The sequence below is a fragment of the Hemiscyllium ocellatum genome, chromosome 9, assembly GCF_020745735.1.
Source record: "Hemiscyllium ocellatum isolate sHemOce1 chromosome 9, sHemOce1.pat.X.cur, whole genome shotgun sequence".
Classification (NCBI taxonomy): domain Eukaryota; kingdom Metazoa; phylum Chordata; class Chondrichthyes; order Orectolobiformes; family Hemiscylliidae; genus Hemiscyllium; species Hemiscyllium ocellatum.
This window is the reverse complement of record NC_083409.1, coordinates 42182491-42195283: the sequence shown is the minus strand read 5'-3', so window position 1 is coordinate 42195283 and position 12793 is coordinate 42182491. Positions and strand designations below refer to the sequence as shown.

The window sequence follows — 12793 nt, the reverse complement described above, 5'->3', positions numbered from 1 at the left end:
GACATGGTGAAGGATTGCTGTTAGTTATTAGTCAGCTTGCCACTTGTACTGAGTGCTTTTTAATGGATTGGCAGGTACTGGTGTAAGTGACAAGGTTAATATTTGTCACATTAGTAAATGCATCTAGGTTCCTTTTAATGCCATGTGCCAGTGTTGCAATACAATCACTGAGGTGCAGGAAAAATGTGTGAGTGAAAAATAAATCCTGTGAATCATTTTGTCAAAGATGAAAATCACATCATTGAGTGGTTAAAATGTGGTGTCAGTCATAATAATGCTGTTTCTGTTCTTTTCCCATTGTCTTTATTATTTAATTCAGATGTCTATTAATAGCGAAGAATTATATTTGAACACCATGATTGTCCTTTGCTAAATTAATTTTCCTTCCACAATTAAGCTATTTTCCAAATAAAGTTGCCATTAGATAGATTTAACATTTTCCCTTATTTATCATTCACTTGCTGTTTCCTCTGCCTTTATTAAGACATTACTTCATGTTGGGCTGTCGTTCTGTTGGGGTCTATGTATCTTTTGGTACCTCTGACAAGCAGCTTCTATTTGTGTAGAAAACTGAAGAGCATGTGTAGACCGGCTGAGTCATTTATTAGAGAATTATAACCCAGCTCAAGCCTATTCACATGAAGTATGGTACATATATATTATCTCTTTCTCTCTCTTGCGAATGCCTTTCTACTGGGTAGTGTTCTATAAGGGCCTGAAAGAGTGAATACTGAGTGATTGCTATAAGCATCCCTCATTGTGATGAGGTCATGAGGATTAGTGGAAAGATTAACTCAGGATCTTGAAGGAGTCAAATCTCAGACTTCAGACCAGGTCTTTCTAATGGTCTCTGTAATGATGCATTGTTAGATCCACTTAACATGTAAGTAGCTGAAACATACAATAAACCTCGGCTTTAAAGACACTTCTAGTTAGACGAGAAGATGGCTATTCTTATGTATGCTAGGCCATGGGGGCCCTGTAATAACATATAGCTAGAGTGCAATTGTGCCAGTGCATGCAACAAACACTGTGACAATTTTGACCAAGGATGACAAGATAATGAACAGTGAGAAAAAATATAATTTAATCCATCATCTTTTATTCACACAAGAATATCCCAAAAACAATGTCTCTGCAGTCTCAGCTGTCTCCCATAGAATGCAGGATAGCTGCATTTCAATGCTCTAACTGAAACCCTGTTCCAACTTTCTGCCATTTGCTAGGTTTTAATTTTGTCCCTTCATCTTAGTCTCAGAATGTAATTTTCTCGATTTTGATTTTCCAAACTGTTAGGTATTACAGATGCACCTATGTGTTTGGCATTATCTTTGTAAGAACTGTCTTTTCTCTTTTCATGTCTATAAAATCTGTGGTCTGCAAGGAAAAAGAACTGTTCCTTTTATAAAAATAAACAGATTTAACAAGAAGGTTGCATAATTTCACAGCAGGGAATTTGATAGAACACAAGAACAAAAAGGGGCCTGGCTAACTAAAGTAGAATCATATTAACATTGTTAAAAATCACCACAGATCCAAAAGCTTGTACTTCCAAATAAACCTGTGGGACTATAACCTGTTGTGTGATTTTTAACTTTGTCCACCCAGTCCAACACCAGCACCTCCACATTATATTAACAGTGGAATTGAGAAAGACCACTGAACTAACTTTACAGCTTTTACCCACCTCCAGAAATAATCAATTTTCCCTCTTTGCTTGTCTCTGCGTGTGCAAGGGGAGAGCTTATAAGAGAATTGGAGTTTTAGTAGTGTTAAATACCAGTGGTTACTTGTAGCTACAATCTAAATACATCTCAATGATAACCCCTGTTTAGGGCAGAAATCTGGTCTGTGCTTTCTATCAACCTTGGTCTGAGAGTCGAGTAAATTGCTGGAATGTGCGTACTTTAAAACGGGTCAACTCCAAGAAGAGCAGGGTATGGTGTGTACCAAAAAATACCATAGAGCTGATTTTAACTGCCACTGACTACAGCCCCTAATAGCACATTTTAAGATTAGATTAGATTAGATTACTTAACTCCCACCAGTCTGTGATTCTGTTGGTTGGAGCTAGAATTATCATTGAGCCAGCAAAGTTCAGCAGGACCTTAACCAGAAGAATGAGAAGGCTGCTGGCAATCCAATAAGTCATTGACAAGGGGAGGGTGTCCCAAGTGGGGAATGCACGTTGACCCCATGACAGCAGGCACACAGACTTCTCTGTGATATCTGGGGGAGCATTGCGCTTCTCCATCCCTTCTGAAGAATAAATGTTTTCTCGCATAAATTTTCGCATACATTAGGTGGCCTCACTGGCTTGCTGGCAATTTTAACCAAAGTGGGTGGGGGCAATGAGCTCCAGTCGAGCTACTTGGGACTCATGTATATTCTTGAAGCTTCACTTTGCATTAGTTATTGAGACTTATGCCAGGATGCAAAAAAATCTTCACTCACTGCCTAAAACGATTGCATACCAATTGCACATTAGTAGGTAGCTGGCTGTAAAACTCACTGGGTGCTTCTCTGGGCCCTTCTCTGGTAGCTCAGTGGTTAGCACTACTGCCTCACAGCACCAGGAACCTGAATGAAATTCCACCCTCGGGTAATTGATTTGTGCAAGTTGCATATTCTTTCCATGTCTGCATCGCTTTCCTCCCATAGTGCAAAGAAGTGAAGGTTAGGTGAATTGACCATGTGCATTGCAGGGTTACAGGATAGGATGGGGGGGTGGATCTGGATTCGGATGGGATGCTTTTTTGGAGGAGGCAGTATGGAGTCAATAGGCTGAATGGCCTGCTTCCACGCTGTAGGGATCATTTGATTCTGCTCACCTGCATTCCCATGGGACACTTCATGGTCAGCACTGGGCTCCACCATTCGTCCACAGAAGTTGACATCAGCAGAATAGCAGCTGGTTACTGCCAATCAGCTGCATTAAGTATGCCAGAGTGTTCCCCTGCCTGTCAGAGGACTTCCAAAGCAAGCTCTCTACTCTGTACTTTGTCCCAGTGAACAGTAACCAGGAGGGCAGAGACAAATCTTCAACAACATCCTCCATGTCTCCCTGAAGAAATGCTCCTGCCCAAAAATCACCCAGACTGGAGAACATATGAACAGGAGTAGGCCTTTCAGCTCCTTGACTCCATTTCACCATTCAATGAGATTATTGGCTGATCTGTGAGCTAACTCTACATACCTGCCTGTGGCACATATCCCTTAATACCTTTGCTTAACAAAAATGAACCTATTTATGATTTAAAATTAACAACTGATCCAACTTCCACTGCTGTTTATGGAAGAGAGTTCCAAACCTCTACTTCCCAATTGTGTGTTCCAAACATCTCTCCTAAATGGTCTGGCCCTAATTCTCAGACTAAGCCCTTTAGTTCTCAAATCCCCAAACAGCAGAAATACTTTATCTACCCTGTCTTTCTTACTAATATCTTGAAGACTTTGATCAGGTCACCATTAACCTTCTAAATTCGAGAGAAAACAGGCCAATGTTGTATTATTTCTGAGAAGAAGAATCAGTGAGACTACAGCCATTTTGAGCATCTCTGACAGGCAGATGAGGGCAATCTTAAACAGCAGGAGGAGTGTATGAAAGCCCAGCATCACTCCTCTTCAAATTCCACTTGTCTCACTTTGGCAGGGTGCGCAGACCTAACAGTGGGGGCTGTTTAGTCACCTCAAGGCTCCACACCTCCAGAATTGAAGGAACATATCCTTTGTCTCAGGGTTCTGCCTGAGAAGAAATGGCATAGACCACTTCTTGTTACTCATGTACATTCCTCTTCCTCTGAAGGCTTTGTTAAAGATTAATCCTTCACCAGTTAATGCTAGTAAACTACAAAAACTGCCATTGGATTGGTGGCAGGAAATTACCCAAAGAAGATCCAAATACAACCAGTTGCAAGTTGTGGATATGTCTTTCAATTGGAGGTGGCCCTTATGTGGCCATCAGTTGACCATTCAAAGGGTTTAGTCGGCCCAGAGATGGACAGTCTGCCTGACACCACTCCATCTCCTGTAAAATCTCAGACAGTTATGGGGTGGATGGTTAGCCAGTGGATTTTATATGTCCACTCCCCTGATTTCAGCCCTGTCACTGGAGGAGCATAAGAAATAGGCCATTCGGCCTCTCTGATCTATGCTAGTGCATACATGCCACTCTCTGAAGCAATAAGTTCAAAAGGAAAGTTGAAAGCAAAACATGGAGAAATTCTATTTCAAGGACTGTCTTGGTCCTCGCCCACCAGTTGGAGAGAGTTTAAATTGACTTGAATTGAATTGAATTTATTGTCATGTGCACTGAGGCACAGTGAAAAGCTTTGTCATGCGAGCAATACAGGCAGATCACAGAGTTAAGTAGCATAAATAGTGAATAATAGGTAAACAGCAGCAAAAACTAAAGCACAGGTACAGGTGAATGCTAAGAGTTTGAGTCCATTCTGTATTCTAACAACAGTAATGGTAGAAACTGTTTCAAAACCAGCTGGTGCATGCGTTCAGGCTTCTGTACCTTCTCCCAAATGGTAGAGGTTGTAGAAAAACATTGCCAGGGTGGGATGAATCTTTGAGACTGCTGGCGGCCTTTCTTTGATAGCAGGCCTGGTAGATGGTTTCTTTAGATGGGAGGTTGGCCTTTGTGATTGTCTGGGCTGAGTTCACCACTCTCTGTAACCGTCTCCAATGTTGAATGGTACAGTTGCCATACCAGGTAGTGATACATCCAGACAGAATGCTCTCAATGGCACACCTATAAAAGTTGGCAAGGTCAAGAGTAACGGGGAGGCTGGAGTTGATTAATGCCATGACCAGCCTTTCAAAGCACTTCATGACCACTGAAGTTAGGGCCATGGGCAGTAATCATTGAGATATGCTGCATGAGGCTTCTTAGGCAGAGGGATGATGTTGGCCCTCTTGAAACAGGCAGCACAGTGTCCTGTTGCAGGGAGAGGTTGAAGATGTCCAAGAAGACCTCTGCCAGTGGATCTGCACTTCTCTGAGTGCACAGCCTGATACTCCATCTGGTCCCATCGCTTTCCTTCGATTCACACGAAGGAAAACTGATCTGACCTCTAATGCAGTGTCTATTGGAATTTGTGCGACAGGACTTGTCGGAATAGGTGTTACCTTTCCACCAAATCTCTGCTCAAAGTGAACATAGAAGGCGTTGAGACGATCTGGGAGGGATATGTCATCGGCTGGTATCTTGTACTGTCTCTTTTAGAACCTGTGATGTCATTCAGTCCTTGCCATAGTTGCCAGGTGTCTGTCTGGGTCTCTATTTTGGATCAGTATTGGTCCTTGGCTCTCTTAATGGCTCTGTGAAGGCCATACTTGGATTCCTTATATTTGAATAGGTCTCCTGATCTGAAGGCCTCACGTCTGGTTTTTAGTAGGTTATGTATGTCCTGATTCATCCAGGGTTTCCTGTTGGGGAATATCCGGATTGACTTCCTCGGTATGCAGTACTCCACTCACTTGCTGATAAAGTCTGTGACAGTGGTGGTGTACTCGTCCAAGGTAGCTGCGGACTGTTTGAACATGGCCCAATTGGCCTCGTTCTTTAGACTTCCCTAATAATTCTTTGTCGCTAACATCAACTTCTGTACTTGTCCAGAAGATTTTCTGACCTTGAATGTCACTCGTGTGACCTGGGCACAATATTCAAGGTATGATCATGATTCCTATGAATTACGTCTGCACAGTTTGACTGTGCAGTTCAATAGTCTGCTCAGTTTAATGGTCGCATGCTCTCCGTCACACCAATGGAGAGTAGTCAATTTGGGCTGAGGATCAAATTAGAAGCCTTCTTAGTCTGTGCATCTCAGGTAATCATTGAAATAATAAACTGAGCCATCAGTTTGCACATTTTCCCTGTGTCTGCATGGGTTTCCTTTGGGTGCTCTAGTTTCCTCCCACAAAGCTGTGCAAGTTAGGTGGATTGGCCATGCTAAATTGCCCAGTGTCCAGGGATGTGCAGGCTAGTTGCATTAATCATGGGAAATGCAGGGTTACAGGGATGGGGTGGGTCTGGATGGGCTGCTCTTCAGAGGATCAGATTGGATTTGATGGGCAAAATAGCCTGCTTCCACACTGTAGGGATTCAATGATGAGATAGCTCATTTGTTTGACTTTTCTCATGTGAGTAAAAGAAAGACGCATTTTAAAAATCTTTTATCTTTATTTTTATTTAATATATTCACTTTTACTGTTTTTCTAATGAGTAGTTTTCAGAAAATTTCTATATTTTCACATATTTATTACTTTCCATATTATAAACATACAATTACATTAAAAATCATGCAGATACAAATATCCAATTTATCATTTTGCTGGATCAATGCAAGTGAATAATTTAACAGTCAGTAGTATAGAATGGATGATGAAAAGTAATTGTTGAATCAGGATGGTCATCTATAATGTAAGTATGTTTATTTGGGCATTTTCTTAAAAATGTAAATTTTCCAATGACTTCACACCTACACAAGGTGACCTTATCTTTACTGTTCAGGTGAAATATATTCAATACTGTTTTTTGTATACAGTGGTGCCGATGCAAGCTGTCGTCATCATACTCTTTCACAGTCCTTTCATTCAAAAGAAATGCTGTTCCCAAATATTTACATTTGATATTTCAATGCCAAATAAAGACCTGTAATATAACAAAGCTATACAGTAAAAATAATTCTCCAATTAATATTTTTTGCTGTAAGTGGGTATAATAGTCTTTGACTAAATTATCAAATTGCTCGTTGTATGATAATGGAATATTTTTTAAACAATCCAGTTATGCATACCAATTCATTAGTAATAATCAACAAAATTCTGCAAAATTCTTCATTTTTTTTGGAAATTCTAGCGTCAAAAGTAAAGACCAACAGATTTTTCATCTGGTGTTGTTTAATTCTTCCACTACCCAGATAGAGGCAGTGTTGCTCTGCCTAAAATAAAAGCTCAGTCTGATCTGTTTCTCTCACAGAAAGAACGTGAAAAAGGTTCCAATCTAGCATTCATGTTCCGCCAACCATTTGCCGCTGGGAGAGTCTTCAGCATCAGCATGCTAGATACACTGCTGTACCAGGTAGTGTTTTTCATTGTTATTATTAATAAAATAAATCCACACACCAACAGATTGCCATCAACCCTAATGCATAATGGCATCGGCTTAATGTGCCTTGGAATATTGCCAGATCATGAATTCTGATAATTCTATACCTGTTCTGCAGAGTAGTATCTGCTCTTTTAATCAGACTGATTGACATCTAGTTTTGTTTAACATTCATCTAATAAATCAACAGCCCAAAATGTTGTTACTCTGCTGAATATAATCGAGCAATCCAAGCAATGGATTAAGATCTTTGACTCTATCATATGTCAAAATAATCTCCTAACAAGGTTTGATTTGATATTTGTTACTTTACCTTCTACAGATAAAAAAAGTCATCCATCTCTATTTGGACAGAGACTCATTGTTACTGTGTCAAAGCTGCAAAATAGATACCTCAGTCCTGATAATTCCTTTCACCTCTCCTTCAAAACTCTGCATGATTGTGTATTTATTTGTGACTTGGTTATAAAGTGTTACTGCATCCTTTGGGAACGGGTATTGGATTTCTATCCATTTGTAAGATTTAGCAGGATTAGAAATCTGCATACACTGCCTGAAAGTGAAGAATGTTTGAGCTAGTTACTGTGAGATTACTTCAAGCAGTGATTTCTGCAGGCAGAGATTCCAGGCAGTCTTTAGTAGGGGCGAAGGTGGTCTCACCCGCCAGCTATAGATCTAGGAAGAGTGCCAAATCACCACTTTTCATGCATACTTGCTACATTAAGTGCCAATCATGTTCTGGACAGTGGTGAGCCTTTGCTCAGAGCAAGGATCCTGGGAGCATAGGTGTCTTAGAGCTACTGGTCAGTCAGACACAAGCAACTCTTCAATTATGAACAGTTGCCAATACAGTACCAACCCGAGCCCTAATACTAGACCCCAGGCCACAGGGAAGCAATGGGAAGAGGGTATTTAGAGTTGAGGGGGTCAACAATAAGGGTTAGCTCTCATCTGGCTCCCCCACCACTCTATATTATTGACAGGGCAAGAAGGCTGAACAGGAGCCTTCCTTAACTGACTTACTCTCACTGATCTCCCACTGACTTAATCGACATGGAGGTGGGAAGGCAGCTTGGTGCCCAGTCGACACCTTCCAATCTGTTCACCATAGGGGAGGGCATTAAATTGCAGTTGTTGTCTCTGAACCTCCAGCAGCCTGTCCCCTGATGTAAACAGAAGGCCAACAATCCAGCTTATTCATGTCCATGTTTCATTCCCGGCTTTTCCAGTGCATCCCTAACTCTGGGGGAGCATTGTGAATGTGTTTCAGTTCCAACTCGTCAGTTCCAAATCATGTTTAGTGAGAAAATTGCAGAGGAACATTGTAACAATGCATAAATTATAATTACATTGTTTCAGTTAATAAAGGATTGAGTTTCTAACTCAGGTACGTAAAATAAAAATGATATCATTTGGCATTTAATGTTAGTTATTGCATCATGCTGTCAAAATCCTGGCTGTGTCATTACCTACCATGTGGCAGCAGGAACAATGGCAGGAAATACTGTGGCTCCAAACTTATATTTCTGGTAAATTTTATTCTTCATAATTTCTTCCCATCTATCACAGACAGTTGACATTCTCTTGCACAATCTCACATCAAACCTTAACTCAACCCCACAGGAAAGCCATGATAACAGTGCCATATCTTATTTTATTATGGACATTACATTTTACCTTCAACCAAGATGATGACCAAGGTTTAGCAACTCTTATTAACAACAATTTATTTCATGTTTTGTCCTGGTTCATCTCTGTCAATCTAACACTTCAAAAGCTCCAGCTGCGTCAGATAAAATAGCTATAACCTTCCAGTCACAGTGTAGGGGTTTGGTATGCAAACATGTCTCATTTAAAAAATGTTTAGAAATGTAGGATTCAACCAGACCATTAATTATTGCATTCTCATTATCCTCTCGTTGTAACTTTGAACAGTGTCAGAAATTCGACATGCCATTTAGATTTAGATTACTTACAGTGTGGAAACAGGCCCTTCGGCCCAACAAGTCCACACCGACCCGCCGAAGCGCAACCCACCCATACCCTTATATTTACCCCTTACCTAACACTACGGGCAATTTAGCATGGCCAATTCACCTGACCTGCACATCTTTGGACTGTGGGAGGAAACCGGAGCACCCGGAGGAAACCCACGCAGACACGGGGAGAACGTGCAAACTCCACACAGTCAGTCGCCTGAGTCAGGAATTGAACCCGGGTCTCAGGCGCTGTGAGGCAGCAGTGCTAACCACTGTGCCACCGTGCCGCCAAAGGACAAAGTAAGCTGACTACATCGACAAGCGTGTGGTGCTGGAAAAGCACAGCAGGTCAGGCAGCATCCGAGGAGCAGGAAAATCGACATTTTAAGGGCTGATGCTTGAAACATCAATTCTCCTGCTCCTCGGATGTTGCCTGACCTGCTGTGCTTTTCCAGCACCAAATACTCGACTCTGATCTCCAGCGTCTGCAGTCCTCACTTTCTCCTGATTACATTGACACTCTATCCTCTGTCTTAACCATTAATTGCTTCCAAAAACCATTTATAAAATGCACTGCAGTGACTACCCAAAATTCTTTGACAGCACCTCTCAAATTCACAGCAACTACCACCTACAAACTCAGGGAACACCATCAGCTGCAAGTTCCTTGCCAAATCTCAGACCCTCCAGACATGGGAACATATTGCCATTTCTTCACAATCACTGGATCAAAATTCCGAAATCCCCTCTTTCACGGCATTGTCAGAGTGGCATCACCACATGAATTGCAGCAGTTACAGAAGGCAACTTATCTGCCACTTTCTTGGGGACCCTTTGGGATGGGCAGAATATACTGTCTGTGCCAGTGATACTCAAGTTCCTGTGATTTAAAAATAGAAGTAAATACACCTATCACTGCAGTAATACCGTCTATGTCTTTAAAAACAAGGAATTTGTCATTAAGTACTGAAATCTGACTAACTTCTCAGATAATTGATTTTTTTTAGTTTGTTATTACAGGTCGTTCTGCTATAATGCGACAGTTGTGTCCCTCTGTAACCTCACGCTACAGAAAATCACGCTGGAGTAAATCACTACGAGAAAATCACTCCATTCACTCAATAGAAAGTTCATATTATCCAAAAAAACGCCCACAATTTGTCATAGCCAATTCATACTGACAAAGCGAGCATTATGGCACAACGGCCTGTATGGGTCTATAACGTATCCATGGACAATGACAGAGGGTCATTGTTGAATTTCCTGCTGGTGAGGCAATTCAATTATCTGCTCATGTTAAGCACACTTTCATACGGCCTGTAGGAGTAAATAACAATTCACTGTGGTAGGTGTTTCCATTCACTTATTATTTAAATGACTGTTTTCATTTTGCTTGCAGTCATTTGTGAAGGACTACATGATCTCCATTACAAGACTGCTTTTAGGACTGGATACCACTCCAGGTTCGGGATTTCTCTGTGCAGTAAGTTCTGTTTTTACATTCTTGCAAATCCTAAGGCAAATTGTTCCTTAAGCATTTGTTACATTTCTTACTTAGTGTTTTATTGTCTGATGTCCTGTTTCTCTAGAATATTCATGGTTCAAATTACCCCTAAACGGAGGATCAGATTTTTTGGACCTCTGTCAGCTGCATTTATCATGTGTTGCCGACCAGAACCTAGAACAGTTAGGTATTGTACTCTGTTGCTGTCTATAGATGTCAGAGTTGGACTCTGCAAAAAGAGAATAAGAGAAGTAATACGAGCTCTTGAAATGTGGATTCAGCAGAAGATCTCAAGCAGAGTGGCACAGCGCAAGTATGCTAGACCTGTAACCCAGATGGATCAAAGCCATCTGCTGCGATTTAGTTTTACAAAAATATTCAATCTTGGCTGCCAGTTTACTTAGTTGGCTGAACTATTTGTTTGTGATGCAGAGTGACAGCTAAGGTTACCCTAAAGGACTCTTCTTCTCAACCTCTCCCCTTGTCTGAGATATGGTGACCCTTGAGTCAAACTAACCACCAATCATCTCTCTGTCATAAGAGAGCAGCCCTATGGTCTGGTAAGACGGTTTGACTTTTGCCTTTATGGCAGAGGAGACTCAGAATCTACAGAACAGACAGAAAGACAAATATGGGTGTTGCATCAGAAATGTCAAATGTTAGAAAATGTTTGCCATCCTCTAATCTCTTTCTCTCTGTCTCTCTCTCTCTCTCTATGGTAACTTTTTGTATTTCATCTCATTAGTAATATTGTGGTTGCTGCTCCACCGAACAGTCCTCTTATACAATGGGGAGAACAAACACATGCAATGTTGAATTAAGAGAATTTGCAATCACATTACTACCTTTAGGAAGATGAAAAATAGTAAATCTTCAGAGCTTCTCATTTTTCTCTGCTTTTCTTTTGATTTATTCAGAAATTAGAAGATAAATTTGCTTTTGTTTTGCACGCATATTCACAGGCTGAGGGTACTGAACTTCCAAAATCCACTTCCAAAAAGTACCAAGCAGACGATTTCCCTTCATTGCCTGTTTGGCATCATCTAAGAACACTTGCTGATTGATGTCACCATCGCATTTAGTCTTTCAAACCTGGTGGCATTGCACACTCTGCATCTTGGCCCTTAAAAGAAGGAATCACTATTTGGCAAATTTTATTGGTTTTATTAAATCTTAAGTGTGAATATTTGTGTGACTGAGAAATGAGATTCTTTGCTGATTTTAATTCTTAAGAAATTTGCATTCAATAATAATCAGTGTTAAGCCCTGGATGGTAACTAAGCAACTGTATGTTCTAGTCGGCCTTGCTGATGTTGCTGAATAAATTGTCACAATTTCTTAGTGGCCAGAATAATATTGTATACCTACAATGTTTTAAAGACTACTTTCATCCCAGTTGCTTTGAAATCTCAAATTGGTTCTTTGAATTATATGTTATTTTTAGCTAATTCTGTTCCCATTGACCAGATATTATGACCCTGAATTTTCTCTAGACTCTTTCTATAACTCTTAAAAGAGTTGGGTAGCATCTAATGGAAAGCAACAGGAAGTCAGCTGCCCTGTTTCCAGCATTAACTGTTTGACTTTGTGAGGAACCTATAACAAGAAGGAGGTGACTCCTATTGTGGAGGACTGGGAGGGGGAGAGTTAATAGACAGGTGTCATAAATCCAAAGGTGGCATGACGTATTAGTCTCTGAATGGAAAGTAATGAACATGAATGGGGGAGAGTTTCAGGATTGGTGGCAGAAAACTAAGACTCCCAAAGTTCATGTAATAATATAGCACTGAAGGAGATTTCAGTGACCTTGCCTGTACTGGAACTTTGGAAGAGCAACCCAGTAATTGCCAAAAAAAACTGGTTGTCCTTTACACTTTCAAGAAATTACCCACCAGAGAAAATGTTTGCAATAAATCTGTAGCGGTGTTTTTACATGAGGAGCCATTATAGAGATAGCTTGCATCTCAGTGTTGGCAGCTGAACCTGGGCTCCTGCGTGCCCAATGGCAGGTAGATGGGGTTACTGGCATATGGCAAAGAGTGGGCATGAAAAGATCTTTTTCAGGATGACAGCCAGTGATGAGTGGACTTCCGCAGAGGTCAGTGTTGGGATCACAACTGTTCATGTTATACATTAATAATCCGGATGATGGAACTTGAGGGCGTTGTTGTTAAGTTTACAGATGACGGAAAG

The 12793-nt window shown here is 40.9% G+C and overlaps 1 protein-coding gene across 4 annotated transcripts in view; it reads left to right on the top strand.

The window, feature by feature from the left end:
* kcnt2 (potassium channel, subfamily T, member 2) overlaps positions 1-12793 on the top strand; it is a 686368-nt gene that overhangs the window by 487653 nt on the left and 185922 nt on the right. For all 4 annotated transcript variants that reach the window (XM_060829715.1, XM_060829714.1, XM_060829713.1 and 1 more), the window contains 2 exons: positions 6989-7090; positions 10496-10579. In XM_060829715.1, the coding sequence (XP_060685698.1) occupies positions 6989-7090; positions 10496-10579 (186 nt within the window). The remainder of the gene's footprint in view (positions 1-6988; positions 7091-10495; positions 10580-12793) is intronic.